General features: G+C 32.9%; 1 protein-coding gene across 4 annotated transcripts in view; it reads right to left on the reverse strand.

The window, feature by feature from the left end:
• Positions 1 to 20343, reverse strand: part of LOC129806642 (delta-sarcoglycan) — a 147728-nt gene that overhangs the window by 6995 nt on the left and 120390 nt on the right. For all 4 annotated transcript variants that reach the window (XM_055855376.1, XM_055855375.1, XM_055855373.1 and 1 more), the window contains 2 exons: positions 18398 to 18462; positions 4907 to 5153 (listed from right to left, as the gene is read on the reverse strand). In XM_055855376.1, coding sequence (XP_055711351.1) covers positions 4907 to 5153; positions 18398 to 18462 — 312 coding nt within the window. The remainder of the gene's footprint in view (positions 1 to 4906; positions 5154 to 18397; positions 18463 to 20343) is intronic.

Raw genomic sequence — 20343 nt, forward strand, 5'->3', positions numbered from 1 at the left:
TCATTCAGAATTTCAAAAATAGGGGAACCTCTGCAGCTTCGTACGGAAAATGATGCCCAAGTTTCAATTTTTTTTTGCAGAATGCAAGACAGAGTGCCACACAAACCCAATCAATAATAAACTATTTCAAAAAGATCTTTTATCAAGTTCACGAGGTGGGGATTCCGGAAATCGTCGGGAAAATACAATGCACTCAGAGAAAACTCATCAACTTTTTCCAGAGCTTTCGACTCAGTCCCCAAGCCTTCATCTGTGGTCAAGTCTTTCAAATGTACTTTAAGATTCATTCATTAATTGGGTCAGAATGTTCACAGGGCATGTAGAAGGAATGGGAGCACTTTTTTTTTTACAATTTTCCAGGATTTCTCCAACACCATTTTTCACAATCTTCTTCACTTTTCTTCCAGAGAAATCCTAGAAAATTGTAAAATAATGGCCTCATTCCCTGTACATGCCCTTTGAACATCCTGACCCAATTAATAAACGAATCTTAGAGAACATTTGAAAGACTTGACCACAGATGAAGGCTTGGAAACCGAGCCGAAAGCTCTGGAAAAAGTTGATGAGTTTTCCCTCGTTTACTATATTACGTCGGTTTGTATTTTACAATTTATCTGAGTCGTAATCCCATCACAAAAAAATCCTGGAAATCCTTAGATTTTCCTCTAGAGGGAAAATATAACAAAGTGACGATTTAAAAAATATATATAAAAATTACAATTTTACACTAAAAATATAAAATATAAATATAAAATATAAGAAAAAAAAAGTGTCGAAGCGAAACTGCTCCGATTTGCTCAGCCACGTACAGAATTTTTCCACCTTCGTAAGCCTCATTTTCACCGGAAACATTATACTGGACACGAAAAATTGCAAACCATTGTTTAGATGGACCTTTCATTTACTTGCTTTCATCGATTGTAAGAGGTATCATGCGTTAAAAATCAATTACAGTGGGAACTCGATAGAGTCAACCTATTATTTCCAGACCTGTTGACTCCATTGGATTCGTTGACTCTATCGGAGTCCGAAAAGAAATCAATTAAAATGTGAAATTTTGATATAAAGGGGTAATATTTTATGTTTGTACTAGATAATTGATAAATTTAACACAATAGTAGAATATTTTATTTACTTAACCCATAAATTCTACACCCTTTGGTACAAAAAAGTCGTATGCTTGGGCAAAAGTCAGGGATTAAGGAATCATTTTAGAGAATATTTTTATTATTAGTAAGTATCTTAAGTAAAAATTATTATCCATGTGACAATATTGAGCTCCATTCTCGAGGTTAAGATAAAGAAATGGTGTCTTGAAGATTTCTTTTTTCACTTTTTGTAGAAGAGCTCCGGTAGATATTTAATTGTTAAAAATTCTGATGCAATTAACGTTATTAATTAGAATTTATTTTAAACTTTTATTGTATGAAAGAAGAGATTGATAGTTGTTCTTTTCGTTATGTCATAAATATGGCTCTAAACTACACTAAAACAGCAATAAAACCAAATTTTATGACCCTTATTTCTTCCCTACCACTTCCTTTCACCGCCAAAACCGTTTTTTGTGATTACAGGAAAACACGTCGTACGGGATCATAGGGCTTAATCAAAAAATCTTATGACAAGAGAGAAAAGACAAGAGAACTTTTAATCGGTCAAAATGCTTAAAATAACCAAAAGAAAATTATTTTTCTTTAATATTGTTACATTGATACACCAAAACATTGATTTTAATTTCGAAAAGTCATACAATGTTATTAGTTCAATAATAATGGAAAAGTTGACTCTATCGGAGACAATTTGGGTCCACGTTGACTCTATCAGAGTCCGTAGAGTAAAAAAAATAGCTGTTGATTCTATTGGAGATTGACTCTATCGGGAGTTGACTCTATCGAGGTCCCACTGTATATGCTATATTTCTAACACATGTATTTATGACACCTGGAAGTAGCGTAACCTGTAGTGGTTTTTTTCCGAAAAGAGACTTGAAGTGTGAAAAATACCTGAAATATTACACATCAAAATTGCAATTTTAAGTCCATGTTTTATTTTTGTTTTTGAACCCGGGAAAAAAGGCATAGGCTCCGAAGTTTATTAGAAAATGTCAAGTATTTAGACTAGCTATTAGATTATATGGCAATATCGTTTAATCAATTTTTACACAGCTGTAATATTACGAACCTGCAAAACCTTCCCCTATTAGAATGCAGATTCGACAAATTTTTCTTAGGATCTTCATATATTTTCAAACCATTCGTCTTATAATGTAGCGCCATCTAGGGTTATCGTGCAAAAAATAATGTTGGATCAGCAATTGTTCTATCTACACTTGTTTTGTATCCCTTTGTGAATAAAGCTGTCTATACATTAGGAGAAAATTTCATCAATATTTGCAATAAATATTTAATATTGATGAAAATTGCCTACACATTAGCAAAACATATGGACATGAATTTGGATTATTGAAGAAAATTTGTCTAATGTGGAGGCAATTTCTTCAATATTCGTTTCAATATGGATGACTTTTCTTCCATATTGTCTTTCAATATTGTTTACCCCTACACATTGAGACAAATATCATCAATATTATTCTTCCATAATATTATTGAAGTGGAATATGGAAGAAATGGTCGATATCAAGTTCATTAGATATTTTCTTCAATATATTAATTTTCGTTTTCACGCAAATTCGAATATTTTGTGTTGTAGAATATTCGAAAAATTTTGGTGCAAGTTCAAAAAGAAAAAAAGTGTGTTTCAGGGAATGTGACTTCCTTGTGGAATTTACCCCAGTTTTGGTGAAAGTTTTTGTTCAGATATAAATTGAGGGTAAATTGAGCATCTGGACATGGATTGAGGCTTCTGAGACAAAGCAGATCTCAATCCCAGCATCCAGCTGGAGAACAGATCAAGGTAAAGAATTGAATTGGGATGGAAGTGAGACATTCTATTGCATTAGCAGGTCCCGTGAGTTTTTTAGTTGGAACGCAACCCGTGGATCTCTTCAATATAAACCTGAACACTGGCTGACAGACAAGGAAAATATCAAGGAATAGATAAGGCGCAAGATCTTATCAAGCAAAGAGACTGGGAGCCACAGTTGAAGTGACACAATATTGGAAAAAAGAAAGAGATTTTTGTTTATTTTTTTGTTAATTTTATTTTTTAATAAAAAAATTTTAAATAAAAAAGTCTTCACAATTTTATACATACAATAATTTTTTGTTTCTCTGAGATTTTTCTGTACTTCTGGAGCAGAGTCGTATCCATGTCTGCAACTCCCTTCTGTGAATCTCAGGAAGAGCTTCTGAGTGTATCCATGAACCTTTGGGCAGCAGAAGCACTTACAAGTCAGAACAGTCCCAGCTTGTGAATATATATAATCCAACAGTCGGATATGAGGGTCCCTCAACTTCTAAATGAAGAGAATGTTTATTGGATGTGGAACTAAAGACATCCGGATGTATTTAAACCACCAACTGTTGGATCCTGCATCCCACTGGCACTTTCTACAGTGTTATCAGGGACAACTTCGCAGTCTTTGCATCATCAGGGTGATCAAGGATAACTTCTCAGCCGAGGCTGGACTCACAGCAGCCACATGTCCCTCAGCTGCCTCATCAGGGAAAAACTTCGCGTTTTTTCATCATCAGGACGATGTGGGCTAACTTCTCAGCCGACACTGGACTCGCAGCATCCACCCGTCCGGCTCCGGCAGCTGGTGTCAGATTGTTACAATCTTCGGTTTTCAGCACTTCAATACCTCCATCAAGGAAACTGAGCACAGCTAGCAAATCCCTCAGTCAGCAATTCAAACTGCTGCACCACTTCTCTAGAACGACAAACACATCGCACTGATGCTTTTCACTCTTGTGAATTACAGAATTTTCCTGCTGCTGTACACTTTTCAGAAATTTATTTTGAGCAAAGTTTGAGGTTATGTTTTATGTCTCGAAGTTCTGAAAAACTTTATTGTCGTCCGGATATGTGTTGGATCATTTTGGAAATTGGAATATGGTATTAAATAACTCTACAGTGATGCATAAGAGGTTTACTACCAATAATTAAAAAAAAAACGAGTGAAAACTTCTAGTAAAACTTGGTTGAATCCCACTACAAAAGAACATCTCTCGAAAACACTTCTCCTTCGCACTTTTGGACAATTTTCCACTAATATTCACTAAACACTATCTCAATGAACTTCAACAAACACTTTCCACGCTTTTCCAGCAGCCAAATAATAAATTTTCACGAAAAATAATCTCAAGCCGCAAGAAAACTTGAGAGATGACACGAACTGTCAATATTGAAACGTATTTAGTTCCTGTGTGGAGGCATTTTCTTCAATAATTCTCTTCAATAATTGAAGCTTTTTATCAATAGTATTATTGAAGGGCCACTCATCCATATTTTTCCTAGTGTATAGACAGCTTAAGAGTCTTAGGTATCGCTATCAAGAAATGTGTGACTTAATATCAGCTCTTAAAATACATTGCAATAGATTGGTCGGATTTATTAAAGGAACATAAAGAAATATAAAATGTATGGGAAACCAGAAAGTTTTCCTCTTATTGAACCTATATCCTTGTACGGCACTACCTGAGTTTCCCCTAATATTTTCACAGAGGAGATTGTATGTGTCGAAAAATGTAAAAATGATCCAGAGTGCATAGAGTGGAGTGGGGCAACTTTGAATTAGGATAAATAATATAATAATAATAATTAAATAATATATTAAAATAATAATAAATATAAATAAAGCCAATTTCAAAGGTGTACCAATTCAAAGGTACCCCATTTGCCCCTGTAGGGAATTTTTATTTCGAAAAGAAGATTTCGAATCAATATATCTCCGACCAAATAAACTCAAAAAAATCAATTAAATTTATCTCAGAATCTAACTTACCGAAGAAAATTCCATGACTTTGAGGATCCACAGTGTAAGTGCTAAATTGACGACAATGAGTAACATTAAACCTAGTATTAGCGTGTAAAGGCATTTCTTTCGCCATCCATAGAGGCTCATGTGGAAGCCCGAAGATGAATTGCCTGTTCCCGTTCGATGCTGCATTTGGTGCGACTGGTGATTTGTCTCCATACCCCCAAACCCTCTGGTAGCCCTTGGCTCTGCCCTGGCCAAGCGATTGTGGTCCCTGTGAATTCAAGAAAAAGAGCAGTTGATTAAAAAGCAATTGCGAAATACATCAGAAATTGATTTATACTTCAGTCCTTCTCCCTCACACAAAAAAAAACAAGTTAGGGTGCAACTCAATTTCGATGTCAATTTGTTGGTCTCTAACCCTTCGTCGCTATCCCTGTGATTCACACGCAAAAGAGTTCTTGATATTTTCCGATTCATTCACATCCCCTTCGCGATTTTTTTTCAATGCTTCCTGACAAATGCTGGGGAGAATGAATGGAAAAGTGTGGCCAGAAAACAAGTGAGAGATGATGAAATTACATTTTCATATTTCATTTTGCACACACTTCCTGGACAAACAGAACAAAAATGGTCTTTTTTTTGGGTCGACAATGCAAAAATGGATTCAGGGTGTTCTGCAATCAAAAGCACCGCTTGGAAGTTTGTAAACATGTCAATGAATTGGAACAGTGTAGAGGTACCTTTCTGGATTCATACATCACGGAAAATTTATCAGGAATTCCCAAAGATTAGCCTTGAGATCTTAGCTCAAGTCTTATATGTTGGACACATCTAGGACTTAGAACTTTAAGGACGAATGGGACATCGGTGTCCCAATAATAAAAACCATTTTTTCTGACTATTTAGAGGGCAAAATAATTGTCTAAATTTAAAAAAAAATGATTTTATTTTTGGGACACCGCGGTGTCCCACTCGTCCTTAAAGTCGAGGAACGATTTAATATTATTATAAACAAGAAAGTATTAGACTTAATTCCCATCAGTTTCCCTCTAAAAGTCGTCTCTCGACTTAAGCCATAAGTATGTCTAGGGCGTAGGATTCATTCAAGTAGTTTAAATAGTTTAATTGTTCAATAAACAAGATTAAAAAAATGAACATAGGATTATACACTAAAGGCATTTGATCTAACACATTCTCAAAAATTACTGAAATGTTTATATTTTGTATACTCAAGTGTATACTTTAAATTTTTGGAATTATGTTAAACCTAGTTCGAAGACCACTTAACTGAATATTTAATTGTTTTACCTATTAGCGTTATGTGGGTTTATGATAATATTACAGTGAGACCTCGATAGAGTAAACTAATTATTTCCAGGCTTGCTGACTCTATTGGATTCGTTGACTTATTGTGTTATGTTTATACTTAATTAACCCATAAAATCTACAGCCTCTGGCTAAAAACAAAGTCTTAATGATGGCTCGAAATTCCTCACATTGCGATCAATAGGCTTAATAAACAAAATCTTAAGACAAGAGAGAAAAGACAAGAAAACTTTCAATCAATCAAAAAGCTTAAAAATGGTTACACGGTTAATATACAAATTTTATAATAAAATTACAGTGTCCTTAGTCCTTATATATTTTCTTCTTGTGTTAAAAGTGTTACATTGATACACAAAAAGACTGATTTCAATTTCGAAAAGATCATAACAAAATCATATAATATTATTAGGTCAATAATAAAAGAAAAGTTGACTCTATCGGAGTATGTAAAGTAAAAAAAAAAATAGCTGTTGACTCTATTGTAGATTGACTCTATCGGGGCTTGACTCTATCGAGGTCTCACTGTAATTAAAAAAGACATTTTACTCTAGGAATTATAAAATGGTATTTATACACTGAGAGAAGGTTGAGTGCCACCAGGACATGAAATGAGTGTTCTCACAACTAAACTGCAACACTCCAATCAACCAACCTTTAGATGAGGTTTAGTATTACGCTTGAGGTTTGTTGCAACACTTATGAGGTTGAATTCAAGCCTCATCGAGTGTGAAGATGACGGGCATTTAGTTCAACCCTTAAAGAGCCAGAAAATGAGCACATTCCAGTGGCTTTCATTGTCAGTGTCGCATGCCATTTGAATTGTCAAATGGCAGACAAAATATTAATTCACAGTGCAATTATTTTGGAAAGTGGTAATAGTTATCGCATATTGTTAAATAATTATAATTGTGGAAATTAAGGGGAAAACTCTTCCGGTAGAGATCTGTGTTGTGATTCAGAAGAAGACAGTGTCGACAGAAATAAATTGAAAATTAAGGAATGTTTTGCAAGGAACACTCACTAGGGGAAAGTGCTCTCCCTTTCGAACGTTCATGCCTTCGAATAACGTGAATTTCTTTTGTTTTTCGTAAGAGATTTATACTAAATTATCACGGAATTATCAACAATTGATGATAAGCCAACTAATTATTAATAGAAATGTGTAAGTCTATTAGGAAAACTAAAAGAAAACTTTACATTATTCGAAGGCATGAACGTTCGAAGAGAGAGTACTAAATCTCCAAAAAGCCACAAAATATTTTCTTCTCTATTTTATGCTTATTAGCATGTCATGTTCCTTCTTGTAATATGTACTTTTGTATTCCTTATTAACCAAAATAGTGTTATACAAAAGGATTTTTCTCAAACTTGTCCTGAATTTTGAGACAGCTCAAGAGAATATGAGTCTTCCAGCTCAAAAGTTCATCCCAAGGTTTTCGTTGTAATATCGACAATTATTCATAATTAACCCAAATAACTGTATTCAAATAAATTATTAAAAGGATTTTCTTGTGAAAATGACTTAAATCTAAGGAATTAAACAATTTTTCACATTAAAACACCTCACATTTTCTCTTCGTGAATTTTCGCGGCATTTCGAAGTATGCCAACAGGCACCACCAAATTTACTTCGGCTTTTCTTTTAGCTTAGGCCTGCACTAGATGAACACTTGTTTGAGCGTTGGTATTAATACTTTTACACATTGGGAGTAATTTTCGACAGAAATTCTTGCAATATTGTAGGTGGAAACGTTAAAATTCTTTCAAAAATTCAATTTTTGACGAACATTGATCCCAATGTGTATAGGCCTTTAGTCTCATCGTAGAAATAGGGGATCTCAGTGGTGCAATAGGCAAGACAGCTGGTCTTGGGCGGACGAGATTTCTGACTGGACTCTCAAAGTTGTGAGTTCGAGTCCCGCCCGGTGCAAAAATCAGACTGTCAGAAAATTTTCACTGTGATAAAACGTAATATAATGCACCGCCTCTGCCTACAAAAACTCTGGGACTTGTCATAATTCTAATTCAAAAAAAAAATAATAATAATAACCTTTGATTCAACACACAATGTAGGTAATGTGTGCATCATCAAGTGTCATTCCGGGCAGAGTTGTTTTAACACTCATTTCTAGACTTACTTATTTAAAGACCTTCTCTCAGTGTAAATTTTTAGAACATAATGTATCAATAACATTGGTACTTAATATTAAGAATTCCATACGTGTGTTATTTTAACTCTCACTAGGGGTATAATTAAAGCTTCCGTGTTTGAAATGAATCATGAGAAATTTAAAAAAAGGAAATTTCTAATATTTTATTTGATTCTATCCTTTCAACACGAAATAAATCGTGAAAATGGTGAAAATAATCCGTGAGTTTGTTGTTTAAAATTCAAATACTTATGATTTATTGACTTTTATACCTCTTCTTTCATGTTTATAACACTTGGCGTGTGTTAGTCAAAAGTTGGATATGTTGAATGAAATGGTTTTATGTTACTCCAATGTGCTACTTCATTCTCAACTTTGCGAGAAATTCCCTCAGGATGATGTTATTCACCTTTATTTATTTGAAGTTGTTGAAAATAGTTGTTGCAATATTTATAACTCCCTCGAGTGATTATGGGTTGTTGTTGCTGAAGGAGGGTTTGATGGTAAAAAAAAAAGAAGGGTGATACATAACGCAATTTCCGCAGACGCAATAACACACGAAAAAAAATTGAATAAATAGATAAAATGGTGAGAATTTTCCCTCATGGTTTTATTTGTCAAATTTATTTATGGACTAGCGCTGTATTTGCAAATGAGAAAGGTGTGCAAAAGCCGTGACAAGCTTTCAAAGAGTCTGAGGGGAAAGGGTGGAGGGTGAAATAAATAAATTGCATCAACCCCAAAAAATGATAAATTGTGGTTTATTGAATAAATTTTCCACAGCAACTTTGCATGAATTCCACTTGAAGAGAATCAACAGTGAAATATTGCAATTGAAATGTTAGTTGTTTCTCACATATTTTAACTCTATATAAACTTTTTAAAGTTGCAAAATACAATATCTCCCAAATGCAACACCTGTTTTATAACTCTGCACCCCAAATATTCCCCAAAGAACTCAACGTCAAATTTTATCTCATAATGCATTTATTTATATTATTAACATCTCTGCATCCTCTCAGAAAAAAATGCTTCTCTACCATAAAGTCTCATTGAGGAAACTTTCATTTATTTCAATTCATCCTGCATATTCACAATCTGAATTATATCCCATGTAAGGATTTTCCTACTAGAATTTTTCCTCCTTCAATATTCTCGTCCTCAACAAGTCACTCGTTGTCTAAGTAATAAAAATGTTGATCGAAATCTATGATACCCCGAAGACTGAATCGTAACTTTTGATATTTTAGCACAACATTACTGCACTTCAGAGAATCTTTCCTTTAACACACTATGAAGAGCTTTACATGTAATTTTCGTGGAGCTACACTCAGAAAAAGGCAGTTCTAACTTTGTATGGGATTTGCAAAAATGCAGCTCTTGTCTGTAAGAATATTTTAAGAGCCGAATCAACCTAAACATGTCGTGCTTAGAATCAAGAGCTGTTTTCTAAAACAGATCAACTAAGAGCTGCCGCGTCTTGAGCGAGAGAGAGAGAGTACCGTCTCTCCAGAGAAAATTTTCAGTGACTTCCAGTGCTGTCAAATGACAGACAAAATAATTCGCAATTAATTCGCAAAGTTGTGATTGTTTTCGCGAGTTTTTTCAATATAATTATAGTGAAAATTGTGGGGAGAAGCCTCTACAAGTAGTGAAGTGTCTTGTGGTGCAAAAAAATACAGTGCCGATAAGAATTACGTGGAAATTTGGTGAAGTGAAGCTCGAAAAATAGGAAAATATTTTTTCTTGAAAATTAGAATATTGTGCCCCACGAGCTAGCTCAAGTGTCTGGAGTGTTGTGAAAAGGTGGTTTTTTATTTAGAAAAACTTATATAGAGGAAAAATTAAAAGATTTTTGTGAGATGGTTCGGGTGAAAAAAAAATTGTAAACATGTCGGGCATCTCGCTCAGCGATAATCGGATGGAGAAATATCTTCCCAAATGTGAGTTTTTTTTAGTCAAAAATTGATCAATTTCGCTTGGATTTTAGGAAAACAATAGGGAATGTGAAATATTATAAATTAAGAAGTGTATACGGTGGCATAGGGCAATAAAAAAACGTGAAATTCTATTGTGTTTTTAATTGTGAGTGTACGTCAAAATTGTTGCGATACAGCAGAAAAAATCTGATACTAGAATCAAAACTCGTTATGCTTTGCTCCAAGAACTTGTTAGTACTTAAAATTCTTCCAGAGACTATTTTTGCCATCTCTGAAAATTCAAAGACTGTACGTTCTTGAACCAAAGCATATTTTAAAATAAATGCTTTCCTTCAAGTAAAATAGTCTTTAAGCTCAACACACGAATGCCCGTTCTTATATCAAGAGCTAAATTAAGAGCTGTTTCCACAGAGCTCTTTTCTGAGTGTATTTCAATGATTTTTCTTAGGGGAAACGGGGAAGTGGTGCACATTTGAATGTGGGGCAGTTTTGAAATTGGGATTTTTCACCTATTTTAAAATAAAATTCAGCCTTAAAATGATAAAATTTAGCTGCACCAACAGATTGAGAAGTTAAATTACATTATAATATAGCTCAGTTCGATACAAAACATAAGTAAAAAAAATACCCGTCAGGGTTGTGCCTTTACATAGTAAAAAATATTTTTTTATGTAAAAAAATATGTAATTAAAAATGTAAAAAATATGTAAAATATAAAAGAGAAAAATTAAGCACTTTTGAATCTTTTAAACATTTCCTGTAAGCAACATCAATATTGATATTGCTTACGAGGAATAACATTCTTGGGAAAGCCATGAACAAAATTTTTGTTATGAATACCTATTGATGTGAAGTAAGTAAACGATTTTGTACACATAAAACATACTCTCTGTGGAAAAATAACGTTACTATTTTCTAATTAATTGTTATTCTTCGACAGATAGGTATTTCAGAATGTTGCCTGTAATAAATCCTCAACATGTTGATTTTTTTTACTTTTAACGTATAATAGAACCAAAATTAATATTGTTATAGTAAACATGTAAAACAATTAGACATAAAAATACATTTTTTCCACTATTCGCAAATAGGGAAATAGTATGACTTCATTAATCAATTTTTAAAATCTAAGAAATACTTATTGATAATTTCTTATAGTAATATACATAGGTTATTTTTAACAGACTTTGATATAATGACACGTAAAAGAACTTGCGATTTAGTGTTAAACTTAAGTTTAAAATGATTTCACTTGTATGTAATACACTCATTAGCTTTAACATGAAAAGGTTAAATTTACAAATAAAGAACGCACAGTTGAGCACAAAACGGTTAAAATTGAATATAAAATCCTTACAGCTGTCGAACAAAACCATTATCAATTTAGATCGTTTTTACTCGGATTCTGTGCATATTTTATTAAAAATCATAATTTCTGTGTGAATGTTTGTTTAATAATTAGTCTCATTTTAATAATAAAGCACGATGGTTTTTAGAATATTATCACAGAAATAATCCTACCACAGAATCAGTGTTAGGAAGGAGACACTGATTATCTTCCTGAACATTGTTTTCTGGAAAGTGATGTTATGAAAAGAGTAGGAAATAAATCTTAATTTCGATGATTTTTGCAATATTGATGATTAGTAGAAATCACAGAACAATTGGAAAACTCCCTGAGCATGTAGATATAGAAGTACAAAAATTACACTGTACAACAATGATTTTGTCCCTGGATTCTCGTGCTATTTTTTCTATTGTTAGGATCAAATGATTTACGAAAATACTTATCATTTTGATTTAATTTTCTTTTCGCGCCTGGAATCTAGGCAAAACCGTTTTTTGATACTTGGGTACCTATATCTCCAATTCTGCTGAACTGATTAATTTCCTAATATGGGAACAATGTTCTCCTTGACATGTCCGATAATCCTTTGGACAGATGGAGTTCGTGAAACTGACACCAGGGGTGCTGTAGTCTCATATATGTCAGAAAACATGGAAAAATCGAACCTTTTAGCAAATTTAATCAAAAATATCTCGAAAACCAGGACTGTCCCTAACAATCTGTTTTATGGATTTGATAGAGAATTTTATTAGCTACATTTTCATCCATGTACAACATTTCACTCAGATAGTTTTTTTTAACCTCGAAATTGAGGTTTTACTATTAACAAATTCTAAAAAACTATTAACAGAATTTACTATTAACAAAAACATTCGGTAAAACCATTCCTTAACTCTTTCGCGTCCATAGGGTAATGTCATGACTCGGGGAAAAAAGTATTTTTTGGGTATTTACATTAATTGAAATCTATCTGTTCGTGCACGACATCATAATAGAAGGATGTAAGATTCTTGGCTCATTTTCTCAAGACTCCAGTTAGATTTCAATTAATGTAAATAGCCAAAAAGAAACTTTTTTCCCCGGGTCATATATGACCCTATGGACGCGAAAGAGTTAATCCCCATTCTTTCTCCAAACGTATGATTTTTTTGGAACATAGGGAGTAAAATTTAAATGAAAATTTCATAAAATATAGCTTATAATATTATATTTTGATACATTAAAAAACTTGAATTAAATAAAATGATATTGAAAAAAAATTAAAGAAAATATGCAGTTTTTTGTAATCCATGTGAGCCGTTTAAAGTTAAGCCAAATAGGAATTTACTTAGATTTTATTTACATTTTAGAATTTTTAGAATTTAGAATTTTTTTTAGATTTTAAAATGAAAGAATAACAAATCTTTAAATCTTATATCCAATTTTTTTTTAATTGTGAATAACTGAAGAGATTTTTTTTTTGGGTATGGCTTGCTAGATCCTTTGTTGCCTTTTAAGAGTGAACATCGATATAAATAAATCTTCATTATAGTTATCTTTATTAGAACTTTTGAAGTTGAAAGTGGACTGGTTATTAAAAGTATAACAATTAATAAATCATTAAGTTTACCTAATTTTATGTGGTCATGATCAAATTTATGCTGTAGAGTAATGTGGGATACCTTCACAAAGTGGAAGTTATTTTATGAGTCTGATTGGTCAACCTGTATGAACTACATTTCCGCTTTTTGGTTGGCTTTTTCTGCTTATTGACAATATAAAAACGTAAAAAACGTTGCCCAAATATTAATCTAATATCCCAAAATTTTATATTTTTAGAAGTTATGTGTGTATGAACTTCCTTAACAATTTTATTGATATTTTTATTTTTCCTTTTAACTTTTAGCAATTCAATAGATTAATTTTAAAACTCAATCAAATTTTTAAATGCATTTTAAATGGCGTTTTTCAAAAAATTATCCGTTAATTATTTCTCTTTTTTCTGAGTGTAAAATGACCTATTTGAAGCACTGGTACAAGGAATATTCCCCACATTGATTCTGTGTACTTAGAAATGGAGTCTCATGATACCCATCAACATTCATCAATATTAGAATATGGAAATATCTCAACACTTTTCCCAGTCACGTCCGTCCCATTATCCATAAATCTCTGGTAATTATTTCTAATTACACACCATCCCGGCTAATCAAACAGTAAAAGCATCAGTAGAGTTCCTAGATGAAAATCTATGTGGGGTTTGCCGCATGTCGTCTTTCCCATCAAGCCCTTGACACATTCAGTGAAAAAGCAGTCACCATCTCTCCCTTGGAAGAATCCATCCCTCCCCCAACCTTTCCCTTTTCCAATGAAAATTTCCACTCTCTGTTGCTTCATTCCCATCTCTCATACTCTGCTCGGCAAAAATTTTCAAAACTCATACCCTAACACCGGGAATTGAGGATGGAAAATTTATCTTTGCCCCAAAGGTGTTTACATAATTTCGTGGTTGCTTTCAGTCACTTTATAGACATTATTATAAACCACCTCACCTCACTTTCTCCCGTAAACACTGTGAGTTTTGAGTGACACCGCAACTTTTTCACTAAACACCCAACCATCCCCTCACCCTGCTTTTGGGTTCTGCTACCCAAACCCCTCACAGCTGGGTTTCCCACAATCTCAGCCACTCATTTCACCTGTTGTTCCTCAAGTGCCACCACAATCAAACTCACTCCCGGAAAGTTACTGCTCTTCATGTTATTCACTCCTTGTTAATCAACAACATTCAAATGTGACGAAATTCTCAGCTAATTCTCCATGGGATTGAGTTAAATTAATACCAATAGGAATTTCCCAAAAGTATTACTCCAGGTATTACTCAAAAATAGAAATCAATTGCAACAAATTTACTTAGCTGCAGCAGAAATCCCTAAAAAATATTTTTATGAAAAAGAGCTGTTAAAAGATTTTACGAGCGCAACCCCATACCCTAAAAAAAAATAACTAAAACAGCTCATGTTTACCAGTAAAAGTCTTCACTCTCAAATTAGGGTGCGACATCAAACAATGCTGAGAGTCCATTTTAATTTGAACCTTCTCGCAGTACCAAACATGAATATCTCGTTACCGGAAAAAGCATCCAACAACTGAAAATATATGCCACTGGCATCAAATTCCACCAAAAAAAATGTCACACATTAGCCCTCACACCCTATTCCATCGAAAAGAGCTAGAAAACGGTTGAATGTGATGGAGCTATTACATTGCCAAATATTCCGAAACTTCATTGAATTCAAAATAAATCTAAACTTAAGATTTAGTACTAATATTATCTGCTTAATTTCTTTTTCTATATAAATAACCTATAAGAAGCTTCATGTACTAAAAAGAATTAAAGAATCTATATAGATAGGGGACTCTCCGATTATGGCCAGTGGATCACTTCACAATGAAAAACACTTTTTCAATCTTGCCCAGAGCTTTCGGTCCTGGATATGGGTCTTCTTCAGTGCAGGACCGAAAGCTCTGGGCAAGATTGGAAAAGTGTTTTTCTTTGGGAAGTGATCCACTGGCCATCACCAGAGAATCCCCTATCTATACATATCACGTCAGTTTCTTCATCAAATTAAAGAATCTGTATTTTGAGACACTTTGCATTCATTTTAGTACACCCATAACCCAATCTTACTACTAGCACTACTCTTCTTCTTACACAGAAAAACTATTTAGTACAAAAAAGTCTACGCTGATCGGATCTGCAAACCATCTCTTCTATTATATTTTCTCAATTAGATTTCGTTATAGGTGTACTAAAATGAATGCAAAATGTCTCAAAATACAGATTCTTTCTTTTGATGAAGAAACTGGCGTGATATGTATAGGGGTTCCGGTCAAAATCCCGAAAGCCACAATCCCGAAAGCCAAGATCCCGAACGCCAAAATCCCGAATAATCTTAAAAGTGTCATAGCTACTCCCACGATTGCACTGGTGCTTGCTAGAGGCAAAGGGAAATCTTCTGTGTTTTGGGAAATTATTCTGAACATTTTCCACCATATAATTTCATCCCTTTCAGGATTTTAAAAAATCGGGATTTTGACTTTCGGAATTTTGGCTGCCACCGGTAAGATTAAGTACTAAAAGACTAGATTGATTGGACCTACGCTCTACTCATGCTACTCACTTCATGATAATTTATTAATTAGATTTCATTAGGTGTATTTTAGTATATGTAAATGATTTGATTTTAGTACATGCATGTACTAAAATTCAGCTTATTTTAAGTGTCAGTTATAGTTAATCTGTTTTTATTATTTCCTACGAACTCTGTTTTTAACAACAAGATTCTTACGAAATTTGTACTTTAATAGACCTTGTACTAAAATTAAACAATATCGAAATCAGAATTCATACAAGGTTAGTTTTTCTATTTAGACCTCGCATATGGCCGATGTCGTCGCGCGCCTATACAACCACTATTTAGACTTGATAGACAGTTTTTATAGATTTTCTAGATTTCTCGTCTAGTAGGACTTTAAATAAAGAGGCAATAGCTTTGGGTTTATTTGTAAGACTAGTTTTCTATTTTTATGTAGAACAATTTTAGGCAACATATCACCAGTTGCGTCTACCTCTGTCGTATCTGCATTTCTTTTGTGTCAGTATTTTACGCAAAAGGGGACGTCTGTATTGTAGCTTACACCAAAAAATGCAGATACAAAAAAAATGCAGATACGAAAGAGGTAGACGCAACCGACGATATGTAGGTTACCATATTTTAGTACATGCACGTGTTAGGTGATTCAAACAAATAATCATTCATTAAGTAATTTATTAAATTCTTCCTTAGTTTGTTGAAAAAAGATATTTTTCAACCGGATTCTTACAATTATAAAAGTATTTAGTACATGAATGTGCTAAAGATAAGCTCACAAAATGGATTAAAGTTTTAATAATTAATCCAATTATTATTTTTTAAGTTTACCATTATTAGTAATGAGTATTGAAATTTGGCTTTTAATTAAAGTAGTACTAATTTTAAACTTTATACTATTTTTGTACAGTGCCCGTATGAAAAAAATGTGATTTTCGTGCTTTTTGGATGCTATTCTATTTAGTAGTATAATCTCCGATCTTTCTATTTCCTACTCTTTCACAATTTTGTTTTTAAAACTTTCAAATTAAATTGTATTAGTACATGCATGTTCTAATATAGAAAATAGTTAGTGAAAAAGAGTAAGCAAATTAATAATCAATTTAGCACTCTTTGAAACCTTTGCTTCGATAGTAAGATGAACTAAAATGAAAATTAACAACTATTTGTGCAGTAGTGCTTCAAGAAATGAATACTGATCCTATTCCAATGAAACATGAAAAGCAAAAGGGAAATTTTTGTCCGAAATATTTTTTTTAATACATGATGTTCTCGTGTGCCTCTGTGTCTTCATGTTTTCTTGTGGGTTCTGTCAGGAATGTTTGGTGGTTTTGCAACACAAGAAAAGTCGATAATACAGAAGCGCATAAGAACAGTCATGTACTAAAAAGAAGACATTTCAAGAGAAAGATTTCAACTTTTCATTATTCACTGGAATAGCACCATAACTCTTTATTTTCTATTTATATTTCCTTTTCACGATTTATTTTATAATTAAAAAGTTGTCACTTTTAGTACATGCATGTGCTAATATTGAACTCAATAAATAAAATTAAACGACAACAATTTATTAATTGAAGGATTTTCACAATCTTGCCGTAGCTCTAGCAATTAACTATACTTTTTGAGAATTTTTACATTTATGATTTAGAAATTCATGTCTTGTAAGAACTGTTTTGGATAAAATAAAATGTAGTAGAGGGAAGTGGTGCTATTTTGAGCTGTGAGGCTACATTGATATACGATTTTTCGCATACTTCTAAAGGTAGCAGGCCCTTACAATTATTTCATTTAATTTGATAATTGTTATGTCTATCTAAATTACATTATTTATGTAGCTCCATAGCTCAAAGTAGTCCCATCCCCCCCTATAGGATTGTGTCTGTGTAATATCAAATAAGGGATATAACCATAACTTCACGCTAATGTGCAGTAATTCATTAAATTTTCTTCAATTCAAATCCTTAAAATTTTTAAATCATACCACCTTATATCCCAACCAAAACTCTTTCGCAATTTTTTTTATTAAAACAAATTTTATTATTTGTTTATCTTTGATATTTTTCTCTAACCAAAAATCTCTAGTAGAGCTCTTTGAAATTTTTGAAAGACAAAATGTGTCAGGAAAAAAATCCCAAACACAAAAAAAACTCTGAAGTATGTCAACAAAGTGTCATAAAATTGGGAAGAAGAAAAAATAATTAAATGGTAGAATTAAAAAGAAAAATATACCAAAACCACAAACTCATAAACACGACGTATTTTGAAATTTTCACACGTATTTCTAATTTTAGGAACATCATCAAATTTGCGCCAAATACATATGTCTCATTTTAGGAGACGTTTAGTTGGAGATATTTTAATATTTCCCTTCAAATTCAATGAACACAAATGAATTTTGCACTGAATAGCCTAGAACAATATTACACAGATTTTGGAGGATGGAAAAGTGAGAAGAAAAGACCAATTGATGTGAATAAGGAGCCCATTCAGATGGGATTATCGTTACTCATTCTTCCAAATCACTACACCATCTTCACTATAAAAGTGGATTGAGCCATTAATTCTTGATAACTCTCTCCAATTTCCACGTGAAAATATTTGAATGTGGAACTCACCTGGCTATAGTCAAGGTCCGTGTTGATGAGTCATGTGGCAAGAGAGCATTTTCCGCGATATTCGTCTGAAAAGAATGGAAAATCACATTAGATTCTGTAGACAGGTTATTTCAACTCTTTAGTTTTTTTCTTGTCACAAAAAATGAACTTTTATAATTAAAAAACATGTTTTCTAGCGCTTTTACTTGAGGTGTAGAAGACAGACACAGACAAATGAAAATCCCAAAATGCAGAAAAAAAGATCCACCGAGACTATCACAGTGAGGATTGTGAATGTGAAATGATTTCTCAACTGATGGGAGTTCTTGTAAAATCTCTCCCACTTCCAATACACAGGTGATGTGCTGAATGTCAATAAATTACACGTAAATTACACAGAAATAAATTTAAAAAAATTTAAAGAAAAAAATATCAAAAATTTTGCACGAGATTCTAAGATTATACGGCCGAGTTTTCTTATTGCATTATCTGTTAATTTTATTAAAAATAAATAGAAAAATAAAATATGATTTTTATTTATGTTTATTTTGATGTACTGGGCAATTTTTGCCATTTTGTACATTGTTCATTTTACAAATTTCTTATTGAATTTACAATGTTTTGTGATAAATGTCCATGGAGATGCTTCAATCATTTGCACCGGGCGGGACTCGAACTCACAACTGTGACAATCGAGCCAGAGATCACACCACTCAAGAGCTGAATGCTCTTACCAATTGCTCCACGGATCCCTTTAAAATCAGAGGCCTCTCGACATTTCATTTTTCCATACGTTTATTTGCATAAAGGCACTGAAGACTATTGGCAAGTTTTCTCTTAAGAGAATTGACTTATCAGTCTGATATATTTTGAAATCGTGCATTAAAAGCTATCTAAAAATATGTATTTCATAATGTTCGCCAAAATTATACAAGAACCGCGAGCAAATTTGTTTAAGTCGCGGTGCAATAACTGCAAAATTTTTACAAGGAAAAGTGAAAAATAGCTTTACTTTTTATTAGGCTTGATGGGCCCCTGCTTAAAATAAAATACATTGTGGAAAATTCTTAACAGTCTCACGTATAGTCATGCTTAGTCTTCAAACCGAAGGTTGAACTTCTGGCTTAACTTATTTAATATTTTATCTTGTAAAATTTGTTTAAAAACTTTTGATAGAGAACTGGACCTGTTCTGTAATAAACCTTTCGATGAGACAAAGTTACTCCAAAGGCCAAACTAAATCTCTCCGAAAATCGACTGGAACTCTAAAGTGCAAGTTTATATACAGTAGGACTCACTGAAATTCGGGCATTTAGGACTAAAATGTCGCCCGAATTAGAGTGAAATTCGGGCGACAAACTTTTTGAAATGCAACGATTTTTTATTCATCTGCATACATATATTGAGTTTACATACTCGTTTACATTGTAAATTTTATAAAAATCCATTAATAATGCAAAAACACATCAGAACTAATACAAACAATTGCAAATTTGAGCATATTTTCTTCATTTGATAATCATAGTCAAACTTGAAAAATGTCAACATAATTTTTTTTAAAATTTAACTGCTGCCCGATTTAAAAAAAATAGACCGATCGTAAAAGAGCCGAATTAGCGAGAGTCTACTTTAGGGCCATGAAGGACATGAGGATTAGTCGAGAGATGACTTAGCGTAATTATATTAGAAATAGTGGTTAGGGGAGAGTGGGGCAGTTTCACTACTAAATTGAAAAATGGATTTTGCGACCATTTTGCAAAAAGATGATAAATAGAAGTAAAACTTTGTATATTCTGTGAATTACAGATGGATTCAGGGTTAATAAAAATAATAACAATAATCCTTTAATTTCATTAGTGTATTGTGGAGAAATTCATTTCACTTCATTTGTGGAATGTGTGAAAGTACCCCATTGCGGGGCAATTTCAAGATAAATATGAGGTTATTTTTGAGAAAGATAAAACGTG

This window comes from Phlebotomus papatasi, chromosome 3, assembly GCF_024763615.1.
Source record: "Phlebotomus papatasi isolate M1 chromosome 3, Ppap_2.1, whole genome shotgun sequence".
NCBI classification, from domain to species: domain Eukaryota; kingdom Metazoa; phylum Arthropoda; class Insecta; order Diptera; family Psychodidae; genus Phlebotomus; species Phlebotomus papatasi.